A 26397-nucleotide genomic window follows, 5' to 3' on the forward strand; every position below is an offset into this window, starting at 1 on the left:
TCTGCGTGGGTTTCCTCCGGGTGACTGTCTGTGAGGTGTTGGTGTGTTCTCCCTGGTTCTGCGTGGATTTCCTCCGGGTGACTGTCTGTGAGGAGTGTGGTGTGTTCTCTCTGTGTCTGCGTGGGTTTCCTCCGGGTGCTCCGGTTTCCTCCCACGCTCCAAAAACACACGTTGGTAGGTGGATTGGCAACTCAAAAGTGTCCGTGAATGTGTGTGTGTTTCTGTGTTGCTCTGTGAAGGACTGGCGCCCCCTCCAGGGTGTATTCCCTGCATTGCGCCCAATGATTCCAGGTAGGCTCTGGACCCACTGCAACCCTGAATTGGATAAGCGATTACAGATAATGAATGAATGAAAAAAAACTTTAACATGACTGTTGTGGCCCAGTCTCTTGAGGAGCGGCAGCCGTTATGTCAAAAGTTAACCGAATCAATAGGTTTCGACTCTGAAGGATTCATTGGAGCCTGTAAGCAGGCCTTTAACGTAACGGTTTTATTGTTCACTGTACACCTGAGATCAGTTAGAGCTGAGTGAAAACACGATGTGAACTCAAGTAACGGTTTTATTGTTCACTGTACACCTGAGATCAGTTAGAGCTGAGTGAAAACACGATGTGAACTCAAGTATCTGATCAGGCCTCGGTTATTTTGGGATAATGCACCCTCCACAAACAAGCCACAGCATCCTGCAGTCACAATGCCAATGCGGCGCTAATGAATGATTAATTAAAGCCAAGTCAACATGGGAGCTTACATTGATTTTAGAATCTCATTGACCTACTTCAGAAATTTCACTTTACTGATTGGGGAAGGAGAGGAATTAATTAAGAAGGATTAAAGCTGTGCTTTGGCCCAAAAATCGACACCGTTTTCTAAACCTATTGCCTTACTTTAAATACAAAACCCTCAAATACAGTGCAGTACCTGAATACTATTACAGAAGAAGAAGGGTATTATCAGAAGAAATCAAGGTTTATATCCACATCATGTCTTATTTGAACCAAATCCAGAGGCGTTAGGAGGAGGTAGGCCAGTGGATGAGAACTGAATGGGAACTCATTCATTCATCATCTGTAACCCTTATCCAGTTCAGGGTCGCGGTGGGTCCAGAGCCTACCTGGAATCATTGGGCGCAAGGCGGGCATACACCCTGGAGGGGGCGCCAGTCCTTCAGAGGGCAACACACACTCTCACACTCACAATCCACCTACCAACGTGTGTTTATAATCCTTACACTAAACACAGTGTCTGTTTACAGAGAAAAGATATGCGATTTTGTCAGATTTGACTGGTGTTTAAAGGTCTACCCTCATTTAAAGAGATATAAGCCTGGTCTTATATTTTAAAATTACTGTCCAGTTTTAACAAGTGTGGAGTTACAAAAAAGGGTTCTGAATCGTTCATTCTTCTTCTGTAACTGCTTCACTGTGATCAGGCTGCAGCGGGTCCAGAGCCCACTGGAAATCATTCAGCACTATAACCCTAACATTGTGTTTTCACTGCAAGCTAAGCAAGCAAGTGACAATGTATCTCCTGTTATAATCAATACAGCTGTCTACACCAGCTGCCAGTGTCAGCGTGCCATGTGAGGTGTTGCTTTAGATGCTGTTTTTTTGATGCCATTCTTCCAATCTGATTAACTGTATATCTAGAATAATCACCCATTTTATGTGAAGCCTCAAGCTGTTTTCTTATTGGTCATTCGTTGATGTAGTTTCTACCTTGATGCGCTGACTGGTGAAGACATTTACGCCTCTGTTTGTTGCTGGCTTGCATCACATTCAGCTGGGACATGGTGGAACCCTAAATCTAACCATAAATTTAGACTTAACTCTAGGCTTAAACCTTAAGTACACTATATTGTGCTATGGTGTTCCTAGAATTCACAATTAGAAATTGTTTCTAAGGGCGGCACGGTGGTGCAGCAGGTTAGTGTTGCAGTCACATAGTCACACATTCGACACAGCTTCAGGGTCCTGGAGGTTGGGGGTTCGCGCCCCATGTGTCTGTGTGGGTTTCCTCCGGGTGACTGTCTGTGAGGAGTGTGGTGTGTTCTCCCTGTGTCTGCGTGGGTTTCCTCCGGGTGGTACACACCTGATATTACGGAGTTTGCATAGCTGACCGTAGACACATTTCTTTGTTTCAGAGACTCCACTGGGTTGGTCATCATGACGGACGCAATGACAGGCTCAAGGGGGATCCACAAACAGCCGGGTCCAGGTTCTGGTTCTGCTGCAGAACTGACAGATGAGGAGAAGGAGATTATTAACAGTGTAATTGCTCGAGCTGAGAAGATGGAGGCCATGGAACAGGAGAGGATCAGGTAAGAGAGTAGAGGGGGGCTACAGTAACTGGCTAAAAAGAGTGATCACCAGCTCCAGTGATGTTGTGAATGGTGGCGAACACTGTATAAAACATTGAGTATTTACAAAATACCTTTTAAAATCACGCTGAAGTCTAAAATTTTAAATCCATATGCATCCTTTCCTGCCACACAAAACAGCCGTCTGATGAATCGTCTGGACAACATGAAGAAGACGGTGTGTGGAGATGGAGTGTCCCGCTGCTTGCTGTGTGGAGAGCAGTTAGGGACCCTCGGGGTTAACTCGGTGGTCTGTGAAGACTGTAAAAAGGTAAGTTTTTCTTTACTCATCTGATCATCAGATCTATCAAAGCCTTATTTCTACAGCATCTTTCCTACAAGCCTCAGTGTTCAGAGAGTTTACTGACAGAGACTCAGCTGTGACAAACACCCAGGACAAAGAGACTAAGGAAAGGAAATGACTAATGGTCATAAATCATCTGCAGAGGCGAATACATTAATGAACATGATGGCAGGGGCGGCACGGTGGTGCAGCAGGTTAGTATCGCAGTCACACAACTCCAGGGACCTGGAGGTTGTGGGTTCGAACCCTGCTCCGGGTGACTGTCTGTGAGGAGTGTGGTGTGTTCTCTCTGTGTCTGCGTGGGTTTCCTCTGGGTGACTGTTTGTGAGGAGTGTGGTGTGTTCTCTCTGTGTCTGCATGGGTTTCCTCCGGGTGACTGTCTGTGAGGAGTGTGGTGTGTTCTCCCTGTGTCTGTGTGGGTTTCCTCCGGGTGACTGTCTGTGAAGAGTGTGGTGTGTTCTCCCTGTGTCTGCGTGGGTTTCCTCCGGGTGCTCCGGTTTCCACGATGGTAGGTGGATTGGCGACTCAAAAGTGTCTGTAGGTGTGTGTCACCCTGTGAAAGATTGGTGCCCCCTACAGGTGTGTTCTGAACTGGATAAGCGGTTACAGACAATGAATGAATGAACATGATACTAACTATTAAAACGATTGTGGTAGGATAGTTTAGATAATATATTAGGTGTACAAATAAGTTGTAAAGCATTTTTGTGTACTAGTTGTGTATTATTAATGACAATTAAAAGTGACATAATGTTATGTTAATGATTTCTAACATTGAGTCCGTTTTTGCACAACCAGTAAAAAGAGGTAATAAATGGAAGGTATTTTTCTCAGTGAAATGTGTGTTTGTCCAGAACATGTGCACCAAGTGCGGAGTGCAGAATAACAGCCGTCCACGGTCTGTGTGGCTCTGCAAGATCTGTAGTGAACAACGAGAGGTAAGAGATAAAGACGTTAATGCTGGGAATTATCCTTTTTTACCTGTTTAAGAGTTCTTAACATTAAAAGCTCCACTGACCATCCATCTGTTGCTCTGCATGTTATTTACCATCATTCACCCTGTTCCTCAGCGCTCAGGACCCCCACAGAGCAGGTGTGATGTGGTGGTGGATCATTCTCAGCGCTGCAGTGACACTGACGTGGTGGTGGTGTGTTAGTGTGTGTTGTGCTGGTGTAGAGTGTATCAAACACAGCAGTGCTGCTGGAGTTTTTAAACCCTGTGTCCACTCTCTGCCCACTCTGTGAGACACTCCTCCCTCGTTGGTCCACCTTGTAGATGTAAAGTCAGAGACAGTAGCTCATCTGTCGCTTCACGGTTATGTGTTGGCCATTCTCTAGTCCTCCATCGGTGGACACAGGATGCTGTCGTCTAGGTGGACTCTTCTAAGTCCAGCAGTGACACTGAGGGGTTTAAAAACTCCAGCAGCACAGCTGTGCCTGATCCACTCTACACCAGCACAACACACACTAACACACCACCACCACATCAGTGTCACTGCAGCGCTCAGAATGATCCACCACCCAAATAATACCTGTTATGTGGGGATCATGACCATGACGACCAAGATGAAAGAGGTATAACAATGTATGCAGAGCAATGGCTGGACAGCTGTCTGTAATTGTAGAACTACAAAGTATTCCTTTATGGTCAGTGGAGCTGAGAGAATGGAAAATGAATGTAGAAACAAGGAGGTGTATTTAATGCTATGGATGATTGGTCTACGCATACAAAACCAGAGACATATATATATATATATATATATATATATATATATATATATATATATATATATATATATATATATATATATATATATATATATACAAGTCTAGGACATGAGCGCTCTTTAGAGAACGTTAATATATAAGAAGCCCCAGCTTAGCTCCACCCTCTCAGCTAACACCGTCATAGCTGATTATGAAGTGAATGCATAGATGGAGCTATCGTTGCTGTGCTTTTCAGCGTGAGTGGAGACCTTTCCTTATTTGAGCTGTTTCCTGTTTCTTGCCAAGGTATGGAAGCGATCTGGAGCTTGGTTCTTTAAAGGCCTCCCTAAGCAGTTTCTCCCTTCACCCATGGCCATTTCCAAAGCCAAAGAGCCTCCCTTCCAGAAGGCTTCAGAAAACCAGACAGCACCTGAGACATCTGCTGCAAAACCACAAGCACAAACTAAAGGTATCCCAGATTTCCGTTCATCCTGTCCTTTTGAAAACATGGTTTGTTAAAGTTTCACTGTGTAATTCTGAGTGTGGCAGTCACTCAGTTCCAGAGACCTCGAGGTTGTGGGTTCGAGTCCCGCTCCGGGTGATTGTATGTGAGGAGTGTGGTGTGTTCTCCCTGTGTCTGCATGGGTTTCCTCCAGGTGACTGTCTGTGAGGAGTGTGGTGTGTTCTCTCTGTGTCTGCGTGGGTTTCCTCCGGGTGACTGTCTGTGAGGAGTGTGGTGTGTTCTCTCTGTGTCTGCATGGGTTTTCTCCGGGTGACTGTCTGTGAGGAGTGTGGTGCGTTCTCTCTGTGTCTACCTGGGTTTCCTCCGGGTGACTGTCTGTGAGGAGTGTGGTGTGTTCTCTCTGTGTCTGCGTGGGTTTCCTCCGGGTGACTGTCTGTGAGGAGTGTGGTGTGTTCTCCCTGTGTCTACGTGGGTTTCCTCCGGGTGACTGTCTGTGAGGAGTGTGGTGTGTTCTCCCTGTGTCTGCGTGGGTTTCCTCCGGGTGACTGTCTGTGAGGAGTGTGGTGTGTTCTCTCTGTGTCTGCGTGGGTTTCCTCCGGGTGACTGTCTGTGAGGAGTGTGGTGTGTTCTCTCTGTGTCTGCATGGGTTTTCTCCGGGTGACTGTCTGTGAGGAGTGTGGTGCGTTCTCTCTGTGTCTACCTGGGTTTCCTCCGGGTGACTGTCTGTGAGGAGTGTGGTGTGTTCTCTCTGTGTCTGCGTGGGTTTCCTCCGGGTGACTGTCTGTGAGGAGTGTGGTGTGTTCTCCCTGTGTCTACGTGGGTTTCCTCCGGGTGACTGTCTGTGAGGAGTGTGGTGTGTTCTCCCTGTGTCTGCGTGGGTTTCCTCCGGGTGACTGTCTGTGAGGAGTGTAGTGTGTTCTCCCTGTGTCTACGTGGGTTTCCTCCGGGTGACTGTCTGTGAGGAGTGTGGTGTGTTCTCCCTGTGTCTGCGTGGGTTTTCTCCGGGTGATTGTCTGTGAAGAGTGTGGTGTGTTCTCCCTGTGTCTGCGTGGGTTTCCTCCGGGTGACTATCTGTGAGGAGTGTGGTGTGTTCTCTCTGTGTCTGTGTGGGTTTTCTCCGGGTGACTGTCTGTGAGGAGTGTGGTGTGTTCTCTCTGTGTCTGCGTGGGGTTCCTCCGGGTGACTGTCTGTGAGGAGTGTGGTGTGTTCTCCCTGTGTCTGCTTGGGTTTTCTCCGGGTGATTGTCTGTGAAGATTGTGGTGTATTCTCCCTAGGTCTGCGTGGGTTTCCTCCGGGTGACTATCTGTGAGGAGTGTGGTGTTTTCTCCCTGTGTCTGCGTGGGTTTTCTCCGGGTGATTGTCTGTGAGGAGTGTGGTGTGTTCTCTTTGTGTCTGCGTGGGGTTCCTCCGGGTGACTGTCTGTGAGGAGTGTGGTGTGTTCTCCCTGTGTCTGCTTGGCTTTTCTCCGGGTGATTGTCTGTGAAGATTGTGGTGTATTCTCCCTATGTCTGCGTGGGTTTCCTCCGGGTGACTATCTGTGAGGAGTGTGGTGTGTTCTCCCTGTGTCTGCGTGGGTTTTCTCCGGGTGATTGTCTGTGAAAAGTGTGGTGTGTTCTCCCTGTGTCTGCGTGGGTTTCCTCCGGGTGCTCCGGTTTCCTCCCACAGTCCAAAAACACACGTTGGTAGGTGGATTGGCAAGTCAAAAGTGTCCGTAGGTGTGAGTGAATGTGTGAGTGTTGCCCTGTGAAGAACTGGCGCCCCCTCCAGGGTGTATGCCCACCTAGCGCCCAATGATTCCAGATAGGCTCTGGACCCACTGCAACCCTGAACTGGTTAGCGGTTACAGATAATGAATGAATGAATGTGTAATTCTGGGAAGTTTGGGGAGTTTGCGACCCCTCTGTTGGAAATAAATGTGTGTGTGAGTGTGTGTACAACACCTACCTTATTAAAACTCACATTGTTATGTTTTTATTTCTGCTCAGAACTGGTGGAGAACCAGGCCGCTGGTCCAGAAATGCAGCCAACAGGTAAGATTGATGTGACAGAGATAAATGTTAAAGTACTGTAAATAAGTTCATGTTGGGGTGTGGGGTTCAGGTCTGAGTGGTTATGAGCCTTTGCTGTTCAAGATAGAGTTGAGTCTGAGTCTGAGGGGTTTGAATCAGAGTCAGGTCTCAGGTCTCTAGGGTTGTGGTGCACATTGAGTCTGGAGTCTCTAAAGTGTGAGTTATAGTTAAGCTTCATGTCTCTGGGGTCTTTAGTCTCTGAGATGTGAGTTATGAGCCCCTTTCACACATGCATGGCAATCCAGAAATGTTCCCAAGTTTACCTGGAGGAGATGTATGTGTGAACGCGACCACCTGCAGTATTCGTCCCAGACATTACCTGGACGTTATACTCCGCCCTAGTAAAGACTCAAGTCTGAGTCAGCGCATGTGAGAACGGCATGGGAAATGTTCCAGAGTTTCCCCAGCATGTGCTGCACAGGCACTGTGCAACACCTAGAGCGCGTGTTCCATCTCCTGCTGCGAGAGATCGCTTGACACAGAAAATCTCCCGCTGTGTTCTGCTTGTGTGAATGAGCACTCCGGGACAGCTCCGGACCCAATACTCCAGAGTTTCTACAGCGAAATTCTCTGTAGGTCATGTGTGAAAGAGGCAGTAGTTAACGTTTTAGTCAGTGGTGAGTCTCAATTCTCTGGGAAATTCAGTGCTTAATGCTTGCGCACAGTGCTTGCGCTGCGCTAGAAGTCTCTGGAGTACAATTCGAGTCTTTAGGGTGGTCTCATTACTGGGGAATACAATTAAAACCTGTTTCATGATTAGATTCTGATCAGCTTTATTTGTGTTATCACATTTCACTGTGTGCCCCAGGGTCTCCTTTCTACGGAGTTATATAAAGAAAATCAGACTGATGTAACACAGATTGTCTTTTACTCTGTAGCTCCAGAACCTGTGGGACGCCCCCCTATTGCTCCAAAACCCGCTGTGGCTCCAAAACCTGCCGGAATCAGCGGTGCCGGTTACTCAGAGGCTGACGGTCCAGTCGTGATGAAGAAGGCTGTAACTGTCCACAGCTCCAGACCACCTCCATCATCCTCTAGCCCTAAACCTCAGCAAAGTGAGTTCAGACTTGGAACTAAACTCCATCTTAAGCTACTCTTGTGTGAACATTTCTTCAAATGTACCCCTCGTGTATATTATGTTGGGGCTCAAGAATTACATAGTTGTCCACATCACCTGGGGGTTGCAGGGTAAAGTTCAGAGCCTCCATCTCTCTGTTCATCCAAGAGAAACGTTTTATTGCTCATATGTTGCTCTGTAATGACTTTCTTTAAATTCCTTAGGAGAAAAAAATGAGACAAAACAGAGACAAAAAGAAACATGAGAGGAATATAAAGTAAATAAAGGAGAAAGTAAGGTTTAGTTCGTCTGGCAAATCTGAGCACATTCTGTGACTTTACTGAGATCTCCACTAGGACACACGTGTGAGATTACTGATTACGGATTACCGTTTGAACTCACGGTTGTCTAGGAAAAATCACTTTCTGCTGAACTACTTTTCTGGAATAAATTCCTCCTCCAGCTCTTCAGGAAGCTGAGAGAGGTCCCTACATGAGCTCTGGCTTCCAGGACCGAGTGCCCCCTGCAGAGAGGGAGGAAAGAAAGCAGCCGATGTCATATAACCTTCCACCAGCTCGGCACCCAGCCCCTCCCCCAGAGGAGGACGAGGATGAGGCCAACAGCTATGACTCTGATGAAGCCAGTAAGAACAACTTTACTCTTGCGGCTTAAAGTAGCTGAGTTTCCAAGCTTTAAAGGGTGTCTACAGACGGTTGGACCTATAACGTACTATTAATATAATGATAATATGGTAAAACATGGATTAAATAAATGACAATTAGAGGCCATTTGATGCTGCCAAGTGCTGCCTGATGCTGCCTAGTTATTGAGATACAACATCAGTTTACATTGCTGCCATCTTGTTTAGCCTCCTTTCTGTACATCACCCTTTTTTTATGGGACATTTATGAGTGTGTATGTGTGTGTGTGTGTTATCTGTAGAAAACCTGAGCCATAATACTCTCAGAGATGGATGATCTCTCTCTGCTGCCAAAGTCCAGAAATCAATATCCTGCAAGCGAACGCAAAAGGGATCTTCAATAGAACATAAAGCATGCCCTCAGTGTATTCACTGATGTTTTTTTGAGGGTATGAATCATGTCCTGTTCCTCAGGGTGCAGAAGCAAAATTTACAGTGCTCACAGTTTTCTTCTTTCCCTTGTTAGATTGACTTAATAGTTTAAAAATACAACACTCCACCAGCACACACCATAAAGGCTCCATCATCAGTTCAATCCCCGGTGATACCTGAGCTGTCTGAGGCAGGGAGTCCTCGAGAGCAACATTGGCTTCACTGTTTGTGTGAATAGTATGGCCCCCTCTCCCTTAATCTCTCTGTGATGGTGCTAACTACCGTGGGCATGTGTCAGTTGGTTTGACAGGATTGGGCAGTGGGTATTTCCTCCGGCACGTTAAACTGTCCAGTTGTGCTGCATTAGTAGCTGTACGAAAAGAAGCGGTGGGCTGGCTTCACATGGCTCAGGGGAAGCATGTGTTTCAAGTCCGGTGGCACTGGTCAAAGCGAAACACATCCAAACCACAGACACTGTGTTTATCTTTGGTATGAGCTGCTTGAGTTGCTCGGTTGGCCTCTGCGTTTAGGCTCTCCTATGTGTTGCTTCCATGTGGCAGAATCACTCTACTACAGCATGGTAGTGTTCAGTTAAAATGACAGTACATGAACACACATTGGGGACATAACAGAATTAAAAAAAAAAACAGTAAAAAATGTATATAATCAATATACACAAGATTATGAACTTCAAGAATGAAGTTCAGAATCTAGATTTCGATTAGTTTCTGATTAATTGCCCAGCCCTAATATATGGTGTCAATCAATTGAAAAAATGCATATAAGAGAATGTTTATTAACCATTCGCAGTCATTATCACCTCTAGAAATCTCCACTCTTTTTTCTTTTTCCACTACCAAATTGTTTACAGTGAGGGACGAGTCTTACGAAGTGTGAGGCTAGAGAGAGGCTCGAGAGGGAACAGATATTTCCCCGGAGTTCCTGCCTGATTAGAAATAGCAGGTGGAACTCCTCCCCAAGGAATCCCCACAAACTCATTCTCCCAATCCAGAGTTGTTCCAGTTTGTCTGAACTTGAAATATTATTTTCTTAAATGCCCTACTTCCCAATTTCAATGAGATATTTTGGGAATTCATTTACACCTTCGTCCGATGAGTTAGCAGCTGGTAAATGAGATTCACTTCGGTCCCTGTTCTCTTAAAGGACCCTTTAACTTATGAGAGAACAGATGAAATCTTTAATTCAATTACACTTGTTTATTACGTACATATTCACATAATTATATACATCTCCAGTGTTTAGACTATGAACTGAATAGTACATAACAGGGGTATTTATTTAAAATGCGTTAAGGTCCAGTAACTTCATAATGCCTTGCTTTATCCTGAATACAGAAGTAGCCTAGTAGTTATATCAACATTTTTTTTTGTAGTTAATAACAACTGAATGTCAAATCACATTAGAGATCCAGTTCATTATAACTTTAACAATGTTTATAAGATTTAAAATGGAATTTAATTAATTATAAATCACAAATGCACCAAATAAATTGTTCTTTTACCATTTCAAGTCAAATTAAAAATAAAACAATGCTTTTAAAAAAGTGTGTATAGTAAAATAAAGTGCCTAATCACTTGTCTTGTAGTTACAGTTCACTTCCTCTGCTCGTGGTACAAACAGCAAACTGATTGGCTCTATTTGCTGAGGGGCAGGAATTTAATGACTGTCGAGTGTTAGGGGAACTCCCATTCGTATTTCAACTGATGTTAAGTTTCCTTATAAAGTTTCTAGTATTACCACACAACACTGTCATCCCAGAAGTGTCCCAAAAAACCTTTTTAATCAGATATGATAGCAGTTGTGACTTGAGCGAATGACACACACCAGGCAGGACTCCAGACAACGTCATCCCACCATTTACTTGTGATAATGCACAGTTCTTATTGGTTTACTAGCATCGTGCGTGATATATATATATATATATATATATATATATATATATATATATATATATATATATGATGCATTCAATTGGTCTGGACTGCTAAACCTGTACCGTAATGGCTGACATCACTAATGCTTCTGTAGCTGCCATCAGATCCTCACAGCAGTTTCCTAGCATAGCCTCTCCCCAAATAATAGTGACGCTTATTGAATGAACATGGTAACAAAAATGCAGAACAACAAGTGCTTGACGAGCATTTCCACAAACCTTTGTTAAATTCTGAGTTTGAATTTTTTTGTTTTTTTGCAGCCACTCTGGGAGCTCTGGAGTTCAGTTTGCTTTACGAACCCGAGAACAGCAGCCTTCACTGCAACATCATGAGAGCTAAGGTAAAACACCAGATACACATGTTCCTACCTATCATGTGTTACAGTCATTTTAGCATGGCAACATTCATTATAGTATAAAATAAATACTTTATTTTACTTGGCAATGGCCAAGCAACACCAAGCAACCACCTGGGAACACCATAGCAAAGGCCTTGTAGTGCCTTAACCATCCTAGCCCCAGCAACACTTTAGCAGCCAGCTAAGATAATGTCACATGTATGTGATCCTCACACTTGAGCCCAATTTGGACAGGATTAGTTTTTACCTGTGGGCATGGGGTAAATAATTATTACCCAAGTATCTCAGTGGTTTTAACCATGTCTGAATAAACCATTTCAGTTATTTTTCAGAGTGCATGCTCCCGTTTCTTTTACCAGAGGTGGACAGTAAGAAAGTAAATGTAATTCGTTACTGTACTTAAGTACTTTTTTGGGTATCTGTACTTTACTGAAGTATTTCCATTTTGGGCGACTATTTACCGTAAACCAACTACATTTCAAAGTCAAATATCTTACTTTTTACTCCACTACATTATGCAATTCTGGCGTTCCTTTTGGTTTATGTGTCTGAATATATCTCCCTGCTCCGCACAGATCTCCGGGTTGTTACCGTTGCTAAGAGACAAACAAACACAGTCTCTATTTAAATCATCAGTAACTGCTATACATTCATAAACATGGTTTAAGGATCTGTAGCTAGATGTTACAAATCACTCACTGAGGGGGAGAGTCAGTGTGAGGTTTAATAAACACGATACATGAAGTGAGGTCAAAACAAGAAGAAATATTCCAAAACCCAAAAATCAGTACAGAACATGTCCAAAAGACAAAAGTACACATCAGGCAAAAAGTCAGAAAATCTAAATCGTAGCCTGTTTAAAAAACAGATGTCGCAGAATTGCAGAAATAACTCAAACTATACTCTGCATCTATATAGACAAAACAGAGTGTTTAAAGGAACACTCTGTAATATTTTTACCTTAAAATTACAGCTTCAAAATCATTGTGATGCTTCACTGATCTATAACAGGGAGAACAGAACCTCTGTTGTTGCTACTCTTGGCTAATGACTGCAGAAATTTTACTATGAACCTTTCGGAGGAGGGTAGGAAACCACCCCTTCCCTCCCCCTCCCTTCCAATTTCAGTACAGTGCTGTAAAAGGTAATTGCACTATGGGGAAGTCCCAGGAGCAGAAAAAAAATCCACCAAATCTTACCTAGTGTTTGAGTAAAAACCTGTGTTATGCACAAGTGCCCTATGCCATTGTTAATGCTCTGCAATTACAGCAGCAAACCACTAGGACTGAATTTCAAACATCTTCTTTGTTCATATTTAGTCTTAATATTTGAGAATGAATATTTCTGGACTTTTGAACCATGTTCGTCTGACTGCAGACTAATCACAGTCGTTGTAATCTGCGTAGACATGACAAACTACATTTCAGGAGAGCTGCGCATCAGGCCACGCTGCCTACGGCATAGGTCCAACACAGAAGCATAAATTGGGCTAAATACTCAGGAGAGAGCGAGCTCTGTTGGTTTGGGCGGCAGCACAAAAGCCGGGGAACCAAGAGTGACACTAGAGTCTTTTCACCTACAATGTGTGAAGCGTGAGTCTTAGTGCAAAAGTGATAATAGGAAATTAGACCCATAATACGTCATAGAGAGAGAGATGTTTTTGGAAGTTGTAGGTAGGTTTTATGCACAATAGCAACCAACCTACATGTTATGAACCTGTGTACAACTCATTAAGTTACCATTAAACGATTTGTAATATTAGTTATAATAACTGTGTGAAGGATTAGTAAAGGTATTTATCACCTTTTCGTCTATGATCTATTATGAAGAGCTAGTAAATAAAGTCTTTTAGGGCTGAATGTATTTGGTGAGAGGGATGTTCTCAGAACAGTTTTGACTGTTGAAATACTGCAGTAGCCCTGCTCTGTATGATCCACTGTGTGATGGCAGTGCGTGGATCGAGAAGCCTCTCCTGTCTGTTTTTTTTTTTTTCACCAAGATTTCATATCCAGTGCGAATTCACAATAAACATTACATACATCCTGTGGTATAATGATGTTACCCAGCTTTCTATGTAAAACTAATCCTGTCCAAATAGGGCTTTTGTAATTCTGGTCCAAAAACACATGTTGGTAGGTGGATTGGCGACTCAAAAGTGTCCGTAGGTGTGAGTATGTGAGTGAGTGTGTGAGTGTGTGTCGCCCTGTGAAGGACTGGCGCCCCCTCCAGGGTGTGTTCCCACCTTGCGCCAGTGATTCTGGGTAGGCTCTGGACCCACCGCAAGCCTGAAATATATAAGGGTAACAGACAATAATAATATCATAATGTGCACTCTTTGACAGAGTCACTAAACTTTGCTAGACATTTCTTATGAACTGAAGTATTAGACCTGAGGCTCAAACTGTAATAGTATAATTTTTCTTCCCAGGGTTTGAAGCCAATGGATTCTAATGGACTCGCTGATCCCTATGTGAAGCTGCACCTGCTCCCCGGAGCCAGCAAGGTCAGCTACAGTTCACTTCTTACTGGAGGTGGGTGGGGCAGCACTGTGTCACAGCAGGTGGTTTTACTTTCACACAGCTGTAGGGTCTCAGGGTCCTGGGTCTGATCCTGTCCTCAGGTAATAGGTAGATAAGCTTTTTGAAACTGTCCACAGGTGTGAGTGTGTGAGTGACTGAGTGAGTGTGTGAAACTGTCCACAGGTGTAAGTGTGTGAGTGATTGGATGACTGTGTGAAACTGTCCACATGTTTGAGTGTGTGAGTGACTGGGTGAATGTGCGAGTGACTGGGTGAGGGTGTGAAACTGTCCACATGTTTGAGTGTGTGGGTGACTGGATGACTGTGTGAAACTGTCCACAGGTGTGAGTGTCTGAGTGACTGGATGACTGTGTGAAACTGTCCACATGTTTGAGTGTGTGAGTGACTGGATGACTGTGTGAAACTGTCCACATGTTTGAGTGTCTGAGTGACTGGATGACTGTGTGAAACTGTCCACATGTTTGAGTGTCTGAGTGACTGGATGACTGTGTGAAACTGTCCACATGTTTGAGTGTCTGAGTGACTGGATGACTGTGTGAAACTGTCCACATGTTTGAGTGTGTGAGTGACTGGATGACTGTGTGAAACTGTCCACATGTTTGAGCGTCTGAGTGACTGGATGACTGTGTGAAACTGTCCACATGTTTGAGTGTCTGAGTGACTGGATGACTGTGTGAAACTGTCCACATGTTTGAGTGTCTGAGTGACTGGATGACTGTGTGAAACTGTCCACATGTTTGAGTGTCTGAGTGACTGGGTGAATGTGTGAGTGACTGGGTGAGGGTGTGAAACTGTCCACATGTTTGAGTGACTGGGTGAGTGTGTGACACTGTCCACAGGTGTGAGTGTGTGGGTGACTGGAGGACTGTGTAAAACTGTCCACATGTTTGAGTGTCTGAGTGACTGGATGACTGTGTGAAACTGTCCACATGTTTGAGTGTGTGAGTGACTGGATGACTGTGTGAAACTGTCCACATGTTTGAGTGTGTGGGTGACTGGATGACTGTGTGAAACTGTCCACATGTTTGAGTGTCTGAGTGACTAGATGACTGTGTGAAACTGTCCACATGTTTGAGTGTGTGAGTGACTGAGTGAGTGTGTGAGTGACTGGGTGTGAGTCTCCCTGTGTCTGCGTGGGTTTTGGTAGGTGGAAAAGGAAGATAGATCCCCCTGTGTGAACCTTGGTTCCTCCCAAGATTTCTTCCTCAGCTTGGAGGAAGTTTTTCCTTGCCACTGTCGCCCTTGGCTTGCTCTCCAAGGGATTTTTACATTCTTTACAATTTTACATTTCATGTCAAAATTTTGTCTCTACCAATATTCTGTGAAGCTGCTTTGTGACAACATCCGTTGTAAAAAGCGCTATACAAATAAATTTGACTTGATTTGATTGGTGACTCAAAAGTGTCCCTAGGTGTGAGTGTGAGTGTGTGAGTGAATGTGTGAGTGTGTGTCGCCCTGCGAAGGACTGGAGCACCAACCAGGGTGTGTTCCTGTTTTGCACCCAGTGATTCTAGGTAGGCTCCGGACCCACCGCGACACTGAACTGGAGAAGCACTTACAGACAAAGAATGAATAGATGAATGAATGAATGAATGATCCTCACTAAATCAAATTTAAATGTTATTTTTTCTGTCATTGCCAGTGATTAATCCCATGCTGACACTGTGGCAAGACTGGGTGAGGGTGTGAAACTGTCCACATGTTTGAGTGTGTGAGTGACTGAGTGAGTGTGTGACACTGTCCACAGGTGTGAGTGTGTGGGTGACTGGAGGACTGTGTGAAACTGTCCACATGTTTGAGTGTGTGAGTGACTGGATGACTGTGTGAAACTGTCCACAGGTGTGAGTGTGTGAGCGACTGGATGACTGTGGTAAACCCAGCCCAATGATTCCAGGTAGGCTTTGGATCCACTGTGACCCTAATCAGGATGAAGCGGGTACAGAAGCTGAATGAATAAATGAATGAATGAATGAATGAATGAATGAATGAATGAACAAACGAATGAATGGTAGTGTATATGTGAAGAATTTACATGGTGTTTCATTCTTTTTATTGTGATACTGAAGTGCATTTGCCTGTCTCTGTTTTGACTGCAGTCAACAAAGTTGCGCACGAAGACCCTGCGTAACACCAGGAATCCATCCTGGAACGAGACACTGGTTTACCACGGCCTCACAGAGGATGACATGCAGCGCAAGACCCTCAGGTTTGAGACGGGATCGATGCACTGTCACCACACACTGTGCCAAGTGTCTGTCAGAGGGATTTATTTCCATCAGTGTATTGTCTGGAGTGATGGCTCTCAATAGAATAACTTTGGGATGTGTTGGATTGGTGTCAGTTTGTTAATTTGTTAGGCTCCGGACCCAGCGCAACCGCAGGAAAGTGGTCACAGACAATGAATGAATGAATGTATGGATCCCCACAAAATTTGCATACATATATGCACCCTAAATAAGCTAGCTGTGGGATACTTGTGCGCCCCTACCTCCTCAGTACCATGTAAAAAGGTTTTGAAATGCAGAAGCTGGCGTAATATGATGATCTTTGACTGTTGTCTGTTCTCTTCAAGTCACAATTTGTAAAATTTAAGGTATTTCACAATGACAATAAAGATAAAATATAAAATACGAGCAGATATAGCCCTTTAGTGTGACATAGCATGAATTAGCATGAGTCAGCAACACCAGGAGCTAACCATTAACTTAGCAAACATTTTAGCTAAAGATTCTAATTGAAAAAAAACATAATACATATAAATGGATATAAACACTTACAAGCAATAATGTCCAAGGCATAAACAGTGTTGGAAAAGGGTAAGTCAATAGAGAGCAGACCTCTATGGAAATAACACTAAAACTTTTCTGGCAAAACAAATAGCTGACCTGATATAATCACATGACTAGAAACAAATAGCATTAAAGCTATAACAAATGGAAGAGCAAAAAAAAAAAGGTAAAAAGTGACCACATGAGGGACATTTTGAATAACAACTCACTACATCAGAACTGAACAGAACAGGACAATTAACAAAAACCACTCCGGGTGATTTTCTATGAGGAGTGTGGTGTGTTTTCCTTGTGTCTGCGTGGGTTTCCTCTGGGTGACTGTCTGTGAGAAGTGTGCTGTGTTCTCCCTGTGTCTGCGTGGGTTTTGGTTGGTGGAAAAGGAAGATAGATCCCCCTGTGTGAACCTTGGTTCCTCCCAAGATTTCTTCCTCAGCTTGGAGGGAGTTTTTCCTTGCCACTGTCGCCCTTGGCTTGCTCTCCAAGGGATTTTTACATTCTTTACAATTTTACATTTCATGTCAAAATTTTGTCTCTACCAATATTCTGTGAAGCTGCTTTGTGACAACATCCGTTGTAAAAAGCGCTATACAAATAAATTTGACTTGATTTGATTGGTTACTCAAAAGTGTCCCTAGGTGTGAGTGTGAGTGTGTGAGTGAATGTGTGAGTGTGTGTCGCCCTGCGAAGGACTGGAGCACCAACCAGGGTGTGTTCCTGTTTTGCACCCAGTGATTCTAGGTAGGCTCCGGACCCACCGCGACACTGAACTGGAGAAGCACTTACAGACAAAGAATGAATAGATGAATGAATGAATGAATGAATGAATGATCCTCACTAAATCAAATTTAAATGTTATTTTTTCTGTCATTGCCAGTGATTAATCCCATGCTGACACTGCGGCAAGAGGCCATCACAAATGTCTGAAATGACAGAAATGACAATAAAGGTTTTGACCAGCAGGGGGTTTGTGTGCACATGTAATCCTTGAGAAATGAACCTGTTTTTGAACCAATGGGATGGAAGCTTCAAGGCTTCATGAGGCTTCATCTGTACGTCACTAATGAACTCTCTGGATTATTAAACCCAGAACACTAGAGAGCAAGAAGGATGCTGTGAATTATATCACAACTCTGTGATCTTTCAGTTCACTCTCACAATTTCAGAGTTTTCTGGAGTAACACCATTGAATATTTTTCGTCATATAATATAGTTTTCGTTTTCTTTAAGGTAATGAAGAGTGCAGGACCCGGATTGAGAACCACTGTGTTACTGGCAGCTGGAAAAGATCTGGGGGTGTCACATGTTGATGTTTTCTCTGTTGTGTTCATCTGCAGAATCTCTGTTTGTGACGAGGACAAGTTTGGACACAATGAGTTTATCGGGGAAACCAGAATCGCTCTGAAAAAACTTAAAAACAACCAGAAAAAGAATTTCAATGTATGCCTTGAGAGAGTGGTGCCGGTGAGTCTCTCTTTCTTCTCTCTCTTTGTCTCTCATTCTCTCTATCTCTCACTCTCTACCTCTCTGTCCCTCCCTCTCACTTTCTTTTCCTCTCTACATCTTCCACCCCTCTCATTCCCCCTCTTGCCTTTCCTCTACCCTTTCTTCTCCATCTTGCTGTCTCTCTCTCTCTCTCTCTCTCTCTCTCTCTCTCTCTCTCTCTCTTTGCCAATCACGGTCTCACTTTCTCTCTTGCAATCACCCCGTTCTTTCAATTTTGCCTCCTGCTCTCTTTCTGTCTTCATCACTTTTTCCAACTACCTTTCTCCCTTGACCTTTGTTCTCTCTCTCTCTCTCTCTCTCTCTCTCTCTCTCTCTCGCTCTCTCTCTCTCTCGGATGATTGTGTATAATAACTGTATGTGTATAATGGGTTTTCTTTGCTGTAGACAAAGAGAACAGCCACAGCTGGAGGAGCGAGAGGAATTTCTCTTTATGAAGATGAGGTATGGGTTTATAACAGTTCAGTTATTAATTATATTATTATTAATTATTATTCATTATTATAAATTTTACTGATTCCAGTTTGTAAATGATTTAAATTGAAATCAGAATTATGAAACTGTCCACAGGTGTGAGTGGGAGTGTGTGTGAGAGTGACTGGGTGAGTGTGTGACACTGTCCACAGGTGTGTGTGTGCGTGTGTGTGTGTCTGTGAGAGTGACTGGGTGAGTGTGTGAAACTGTCCACAGATGTGAGTGTGTGAGTGACTGGGTGAGTGTGTGAAACTGTCCACAGGTGTGAGTGTGAGAGTGACTGGGTGAGTGTGTGAAACTGTCCACAGATGTGAGTGTGTGAGTGACTGGGTGAGTGTGTGAAACTGTCCACAGGTGTGAGTGTGAGAGTGACTGGGTGAGTGTGTGAAACTGTCCACAGATGTGAGTGTGTGAGTGACTGGGTGAGTGTGTGAAACTGTCCACAGGTGTGAGTGTGTGAGTGACTGGGTGAGTGTGTGAAACTGTCCACAGATGTGAGTGTGTGAGTGACTGGGTGAGTGTGTAAAACTGTCCACAGGTGTGAGTGTGTGAGTGGCCCGGCCCTAACTAATATTATTATATTAGTTATGATTCTATTGTCATTTAAAATGTATTCAGTTGGATGACCGCCTTCAGACTGATGTATCATATAAGTATGAAGAAGAAAGTAGCCCTTTGTTTGTGTGTGTGTGTGTACAGTCTTGTAAAGATGGAGCCGAGGTGGAAGAGAGAGGTCGAATCCTGATCTCTTTAATGTATAACAGTCAGCTGAGTCGTCTGATCGTGGGGGTGATACGCTGCGTCCACCTCGCCGCCATGGATGCTAACGGCTACTCCGACCCCTTCGTCAAACTGTGAGTTAATCTGAACAGCTTCGGCAGTGTATCAGTTTGGTTTTTATGTGTGTGTGTGTGTGTGTGTGTGTGAAATATAAGGTTGATTTAGCCACAGTTTTTCTAGGGTGTATTCCATAATGCATACTATTTTACATTGCTGGGCAGCCGTAGCCTAATGGTTAGAGAAGACGGCGACTGAAAGGTCGTTGGTTCAATCCCCATGATCAGCAAGAAAGTTGGGGATGGTGGGAGTGAAGGTCAACTACTCCCTGGTGTGTACTGCTCCTCTTTAAATGGGAGTTAATGGAGCAGGAATGTTTCTATGGTCAAATTGGTCCATTCTTCCTAAAATTCTAGCACAATTTTAATGTCAAAAATACAAAATCAAACAAAAACAAAGTACACAAAGTCCTCAATCGCTGGAGCCATGGAACAGTGACCCTACACTCTCTGGAGAGATGGAGCACCATCCATTACCTGTGGGATGTGTTGCCGTGGTGTTTCTGATCCAGAACTAATCACCCAACGTCAGTACCTGACCTCACTAATGCCCTTGTGACTGCCATGAAATCCTCACTGCGATGTTCCAGCATCTAATGCCAGTCTTTCCCAGAAGAGCTCTAAGAAGGAGCAAAGCAAAACCAAAAGCACATCTACAGGAAGATTTGGAAAGGTAAACAGGAGAGCAAACCAGATGCTGTGTCTGAAATGGCTCCCCATTCACTATTCCCTACATCACTCACTATATAGTGCATTATTATAGGGAACAGAGTTCAGGAGGGTAGTGAATGATTTCAGACACAGCCTCATGTGGGTTTTTAACAAACAATGGGTATCCATTAGTGTACATGGGTCATACACAACTTATTGCAGGGCATTGTGGGATTGTCTGATTGCACTGAGAATGGTTTTCGTTGTTGTCTATGTTTTCGGACATTACTACAAAACGAAACAGCAAGAGACAAGGGCTAAAACAGGGCTGGAAGTAACACTGAGAGCATAGGACTTTGATGGATTGTGGGGTCATGGACTTTACCTTCCCTCTCCTTCCTTCTTTGGTCCTAATCAGTCCTGGCTCTGTTCAATCAGCTGGACCTTGTTTAGGGGCTAAATAAGTGCTTTTACATGCACAGTGTTGGATGATGTTCCACTAACTGGAATAAGTATTAAGTGAGATGTAAATGGTGGGATGTTTCTGAAGCTACCAACAATGTTACTGATTTTTTTACCATATTTCCTGTGCATGGTTACAGAGTCCTGAAGCCAGATATGGGGAAGAAAGCTAAGAACAAAACCCAGATTAAGAAGAAGACCCTGAACCCTGAGTTTAATGAAGTAAGAGCTGACAGAGAGGCTCATCATAGCCAAAGCAAAACCACCCTCCAGATCTGCATTTACTCTTCTTTTATTATTATAATGCCTCTCTCTCTCTCTCTCTCTCTGTCTCTCTCTCTCTCTCTCTGTCTCTCTCTCTGTCTCTCTCTGTCTCTCTCTCTGTCTCTCTCTCTGTCTCTCTCTCTCTCTCTCTCTTTCTCTGTCTCTCTCTCTCTCTCTCTCTCTCTCTCTCTCTCTCTCTCTCTCTGTCTCACCAAAATCATGCTTTTAATAGATCTTTGTTTTTTTTCTGTAATTATTTTTGTCTGTGTTTTTTTTTTTTTTTTTGCAGGAGTTCAGTTATGAAATCAAACATGCAGAACTGGCAAAGAAGACCCTGGACATTTCAGTGTGGGATTATGATATTGGAAAATGCAATGATTATATAGGTACGGCATAAATATGTGTAATGAGTAGTGCTGGACTCCATATCACGATTAATTGTACATTTTGCCACAATTACAATTAATGAATGATTATGTTGTTGTTGTATTTGTGACCCTCACAGTTCAGTGACGAGGCCTGTGCTGTAAATATGCTCCAGTGTTAAAGCTGGGGTATTTTTTCTAATGTTGCCGGGAGCTTGTTCCTCTCTTGTTTCTCAAGTCGCTTGGTCGGCCTTGGCGTTTAGGTTGCTTTCATGTGGCAGAATCACATGGCTACAGCTTGGTATTAGTGCATTCAATTGTGCACCCTATTGTGGAAATAACTTAAAGCCTGAACTCAAAAGGGGATGCTTTGGAGCAGCTGCCCATGACCCTTAGCATTAGGCTGTAAAGCAGTGGAATTCTCTGAATTGACATTGCTCCATGCAGTGTTCAACTTCCCACTTAATATTTGAACATCTCTAGCCAATGTTGCCCTGATCAATGCTCAAAAGTTTGTAGCTGTGGTTTCCTGCCTGCCTCCAAAAGTTACATAGTACCGTTTCTGCAGTGCTGAGCCTAGGGTAGCAACAACAGTAATCCATGTAATATTGGATTGTGTTTTTTGGTTCTTAGAACTTTAGAACATATTTTGATGCCATAGAGATTCACCACTTTGTGAACACTGCATGAGCAAATCGTCCAACAGTTTAAGAACAACGTTCCTCAACGTACAATTGCAAGGAATTTAGGGATTTCATCATCTACAGTCCATAATATCATCAAAAGGTTAAGAGAATCTGCAGAAATCACTGCAAAGCCGAAAACCAACATTGAACGCACGTGACTTTTGATCCCTCAGGCGGCACTGCATTAAAAACCGACATCATTCTGTAACGGATATTACCACATGGGCTCTGGATTGTTACCTGCTTATTTCAGCAAGACAATGCCAAGCCACATTCTGCATGTGTTACATCATCATGCCTTCGTAGTAAAAGAGTGCGGGTACTAGACTGACCTGCCTGCAGTCCACACCTGGCTCCCATTGAAAATGTGTGGCACATTTTGAAGCGCAAAATACGACAACGGAGACCCCGGACTGTTGAGCAACTGAAGAATTTCACCTAAAGAGCTTCAACAATTAGTGTCCTCAGTTCCCAAACACTTATTGAGTGTTGTTAAAAGAAAAGGTGATGTAACACAGTGGTAAACATGCCCCTGTCCCAACTCTTTTGGAATGTGTTGCAGGCCTCAAATTTAAAATGAGTGAATATTTGCCAACGTGCTAACGTCATTGGAATTGGGGTTTTATAAAACATATTCTGGTTTGTTTAACACATTTGTTTACTACATAATTTCATGTGCTCCTTTAAAGTTTTAATGTCTTCCACATTCATTTACAACGTAAAAAATAATACAAAATAAAGAAAAACCATTGAATGAGAAGATGTGTCCAAACTTTTGACTGATGCTGTACATTCACAACATGTGGAAAATGGTCCAAAACAAAGGAAACCCTCCCTAAGTGGGAGTGTCCAAACATTTGACTGGTACTCTACATACTCACTCAGGTTTAGCAACTGCTCCCCAAGTGGCGCTATTCGTTTTACTTAATCAAAGACAGTATTCATCATTGTTAAAGGTAAAGTACTAACTGAAATTGAATGGGTGGCAGATGGCTAATGCTAATGTGTTTGTCCACATTTTTAGGGGGATGCCAGCTGGGCATCAGTGCCAAAGGGGAGCGTCTGAAGCACTGGTACGAGTGTCTGAAGAACAAAGACAAGAAGATCGAGCGCTGGCACACGCTTCTGAACGAGAACCACGTGTCCAGCGATTAAGGCTCGTGTGGCGAGTCTTTCTGCATGCCTTAGATGACGACCCTGATCCTAGTTCTCGGCCTTTTGTCATTTTTGTAACCCCACCTCCATCCGTCCATCACTCCCTCCCTCCACTAAACTCAAGTTTACATATTCTCTCATGTCTTTCATGGGCACTGCCAAGCGATGGCTTTTTTCCATCTAAAACAGCTGAACGAACATGTTGGGTTTAAAACACACAGAGTATTCAAAGAATAAACCCAAATTGTTCCCAACTCCCTATGTAGTGAACATGGTTCTATGCCCAAATAGTGCACTATATGTCAAACGAATCATTGTGTGCTTAGTCAGCATTCGTCAGGCACCATATTGAAGGCTATAATCTGATCTCTGATTGGCTATCGTTAACATTAAAGAAGCAATAAGTCACCACCAACAAGTAGCAATATTTACGTCGTAAAGTACAACTCCCATGAGTGTGTCACTGCCACACAGTTCCAGGGTCTCGGGATCCTGTGTGGGATCCTCTCCTTGGGTCACTGTCTGGAGTGTGGTGTGTTTTCCCTGTGTCTGTGTGGGTGTCCTCCGGGTACTCCGGTTTCCTCAATTAGTTCATGCATCAACATGTTGGTAGGTGGACTGGCTGGGTGGAACAGGTGTAAGTGTGTGAAATTGTCCACAGGTATGGGTGTGTGTGTGAAGCTGTCCTCGGGGGTGAGTGACCTGACATCAGAATCATAACGAACTGACTGAACTAGTTCATGCTTCATAGTGTGGTTTTCCCCATGTTGAGGCTGCTACTATAGCAGAACCTCTGATACATCCTGGCCACTGGGTGTCAGTATAGCAGATATTTCACAAAGTGAAGAAGAGTCACTGTGGGGAATGACTGATTGCTCCTTTAACATTTAGTGCACTGTTTGAGTGGAAGCCTTAATTCGTGACTTGTCTTGTTTACTACACCGTACATGGAGAAGTGAGGCTTCTGAGATTCACACAGTTAACTGATTTCTGTTGTCACTGTGACAGCAAAAGCTTGTATTTCCAAAGATATTTAAAGGAATAGAAAATAATATTCTATTTTTAATGAACATTTAGAACAAGTATTTTCAAAGGACAATTTTCTGTTATTAATTGTATTATTAACAGATAAAGGTGTCAATATATTAAAAATAACATGGTAAGGTTAAGAGACAACAGTGCCATTGATTCCAATAAATATTGCAGTGTATTGTCCAAAGCTGCAGAAGGCAGGCAGCACTCTTCTTGGGTTAAAATAAAGGATGGTGAGTATTTGGAGAAGATATTTTTGTAGTTCTGTCAGGTTTGGGGCGGACTGACTGAGGCGGACGCATTTGCTGTAACACAGCTTTTATTTAAACAATAAATAACAAAACAGAGACAGACTAGTTTAACAGACAGAATACTTAAAAAAAGACTGAGACAGAGAGACAATACACGGAGAGAACTAAAACAAACCTAGACAAAGAGAACTAAACAGAGACCTAGACAGAAAGAGCTAAAGATGCTAAACTGAAACAGAGGCAAACAGAGCACGGAAAAGGAAACAGACGAAAGAGACACAAACTGACTTGAAAGGGGGAACAGACAAGACAAACAGACCATTGAAAGTGGAGAGAGGACCAACCAAGACAAAACGAGGAACGGGATCAAACAACAGAGAATGGAGAGAGCAAAACAACAACGGTGGAAATGACGGATACAAACAGGAAGTGACACATGGGAGCTTAAATACATAACACAGACAAGGGACACCTGGAACAGATAACGAGGGGGCAGGATTACAAATGACACTGACGAGGAGGAGGAGGAACAAAGGCGGGACTAGGGTGGAGACAGGAACAGAAACAGACATGACAGGACAAGGGCGTGACATTCTCACAAATAATTAAATGGCAGAGATTTGTTTTTATTACTGAGAAATAAACCACTAAATCAAATCTGGAGATACAAGGCTTTGTTCCAACAGTGTCAATATGATCACAGTTGCTGTAGCATAGGAAGTTTTTTCCCTCGATTCCTTTCTATAGCTTTGATGGTGGATGTTGCTGAAGGCCCATCTTTGCATTATTGCACTCTTTTTTTCATGAAGTCACTGCTGAATGAAAACTGTTTACACTTGGACACTCCGCGTCGAATTTGTACGTCTCTGTTTACCGTTGTGGCAACACACCTGAGGCTTGATGCTGGCTTTCGCCTTTACATTCATTACTTAAAGGTGTGGTGTGTACAGTTTAGTGGGACCTAGTGGTGAAGTTGTAGATTGCAAACAAATGAATACCCCTCCCTCACCCTTCGCTTTACAAGCTGCCACTTCACTGTTAAAACTGAGAGGAAATCTCCAGACCTAGTGTTATGTTTGTTGTTTTTATGAATCCATTTCGGGTTAATGGACCTCCCCCACCCTCAATCTTACACACTGCACCTTTAAACGTGCAAGGCAGGTATGATGTATGCGTTGCCTGGCAGAGTCTCTTCCTTAAAATCCAGGTTCTGCAACGTTGTCATACACACAGTTCACACCTGTTCACTTGAGCCCTCAACTTATACACACCACAAAAGCCTGTAATCATGCTGTTTACAGACACACACACTCACACACACACAAACACACAAGTAATATATAGAGCACATGTGTCTGTTTCTTGTTAGTGATAGAATAGTAAAGAATTAAACTTGTGTCAGAAGCACTGATCACACACACAAATCAGTTTCTTTAGGCACCTATACGAGTCATTGGCAAGACTCCTAACACTACGTCAGCCTATTACCGTAATGTGCTTAAAATATAAGTGTGGTTCTGATTAAAGCACCTGCTGGATGCTGTGAATGAATGTGAAGGTTAAAGCTGACTGAATTTTCAGTTAAAATCCAAAGTCTTGGCTGGAGTCTCAGAAAGATGTGTCCTCAGTGGGACAGTTCTCCAAAGAGAGACTTTAATTTCTACCAAGTTTGGTTAAAGTGAGATGAACTGGCCTCGCTCTCTTAAGTAGGAGGACCCACCATCTCCTTGTCCACCCAGCACAGTCCTAGCTAGTGTGGGCACCCATCAGCCGGAATAGCTCCTCTCCTGTCCTGTGGTGTGCTATTAGAAGCAGTTTGAAAAGAAGCAGTTGGTTGGCATTGTGTGTCTCAGAAGAACACGGCGTACACCCACTTCCCTCCCAGGGCTGGTGGCACTATGTGTCTGGGGGAGACTCACTGAAGGGTGGGATTGATGATGACTAATAATTGAGGAGACAGTTTAGCAAAAGCTTGATGGTAAAATAAATAAGAAACAAAGTAAACGGACAGTGACAGAGAAGACAAATCCAGAGTTCTCTCTGGAAAAA

At 43.6% G+C, this 26397-nt stretch overlaps 1 protein-coding gene across 2 annotated transcripts in view; it reads left to right on the forward strand.

The window, feature by feature from the left end:
* Positions 1-24237, forward strand: part of LOC136676497 (rabphilin-3A-like) — a 41605-nt gene extending 17368 nt beyond the window's left edge. Inside the window, exons 2-17 of one of the 2 annotated variants that reach the window (XM_066653575.1) lie at positions 2144-2320; positions 2501-2630; positions 3518-3601; positions 4677-4839; positions 6819-6863; positions 7781-7957; positions 8423-8602; positions 11247-11326; positions 13773-13847; positions 15980-16089; positions 18007-18133; positions 18560-18616; positions 19346-19500; positions 20736-20817; positions 21149-21245; positions 22935-24237. In XM_066653575.1, the coding sequence (XP_066509672.1) occupies positions 2166-2320; positions 2501-2630; positions 3518-3601; positions 4677-4839; positions 6819-6863; positions 7781-7957; positions 8423-8602; positions 11247-11326; positions 13773-13847; positions 15980-16089; positions 18007-18133; positions 18560-18616; positions 19346-19500; positions 20736-20817; positions 21149-21245; positions 22935-23065 (1848 nt within the window). In that variant the 5' untranslated portion in view covers positions 2144-2165 and the 3' untranslated portion in view covers positions 23066-24237. Of the gene's footprint in view, positions 1-2143; positions 2321-2500; positions 2631-2787; positions 2858-3517; positions 3602-4676; positions 4840-6818; positions 6864-7780; positions 7958-8422; positions 8603-11246; positions 11327-13772; positions 13848-15979; positions 16090-18006; positions 18134-18559; positions 18617-19345; positions 19501-20735; positions 20818-21148; positions 21246-22934 lie in introns of those variants that run through there. The other variant, XM_066653576.1, reaches the window with a different exon arrangement.
* The last annotated feature ends 2160 nt before the right edge of the window (positions 24238-26397 follow it).

The sequence above is a fragment of the Hoplias malabaricus genome, chromosome X2, assembly GCF_029633855.1.
Source record: "Hoplias malabaricus isolate fHopMal1 chromosome X2, fHopMal1.hap1, whole genome shotgun sequence".
NCBI lineage: Eukaryota > Metazoa > Chordata > Actinopteri > Characiformes > Erythrinidae > Hoplias > Hoplias malabaricus.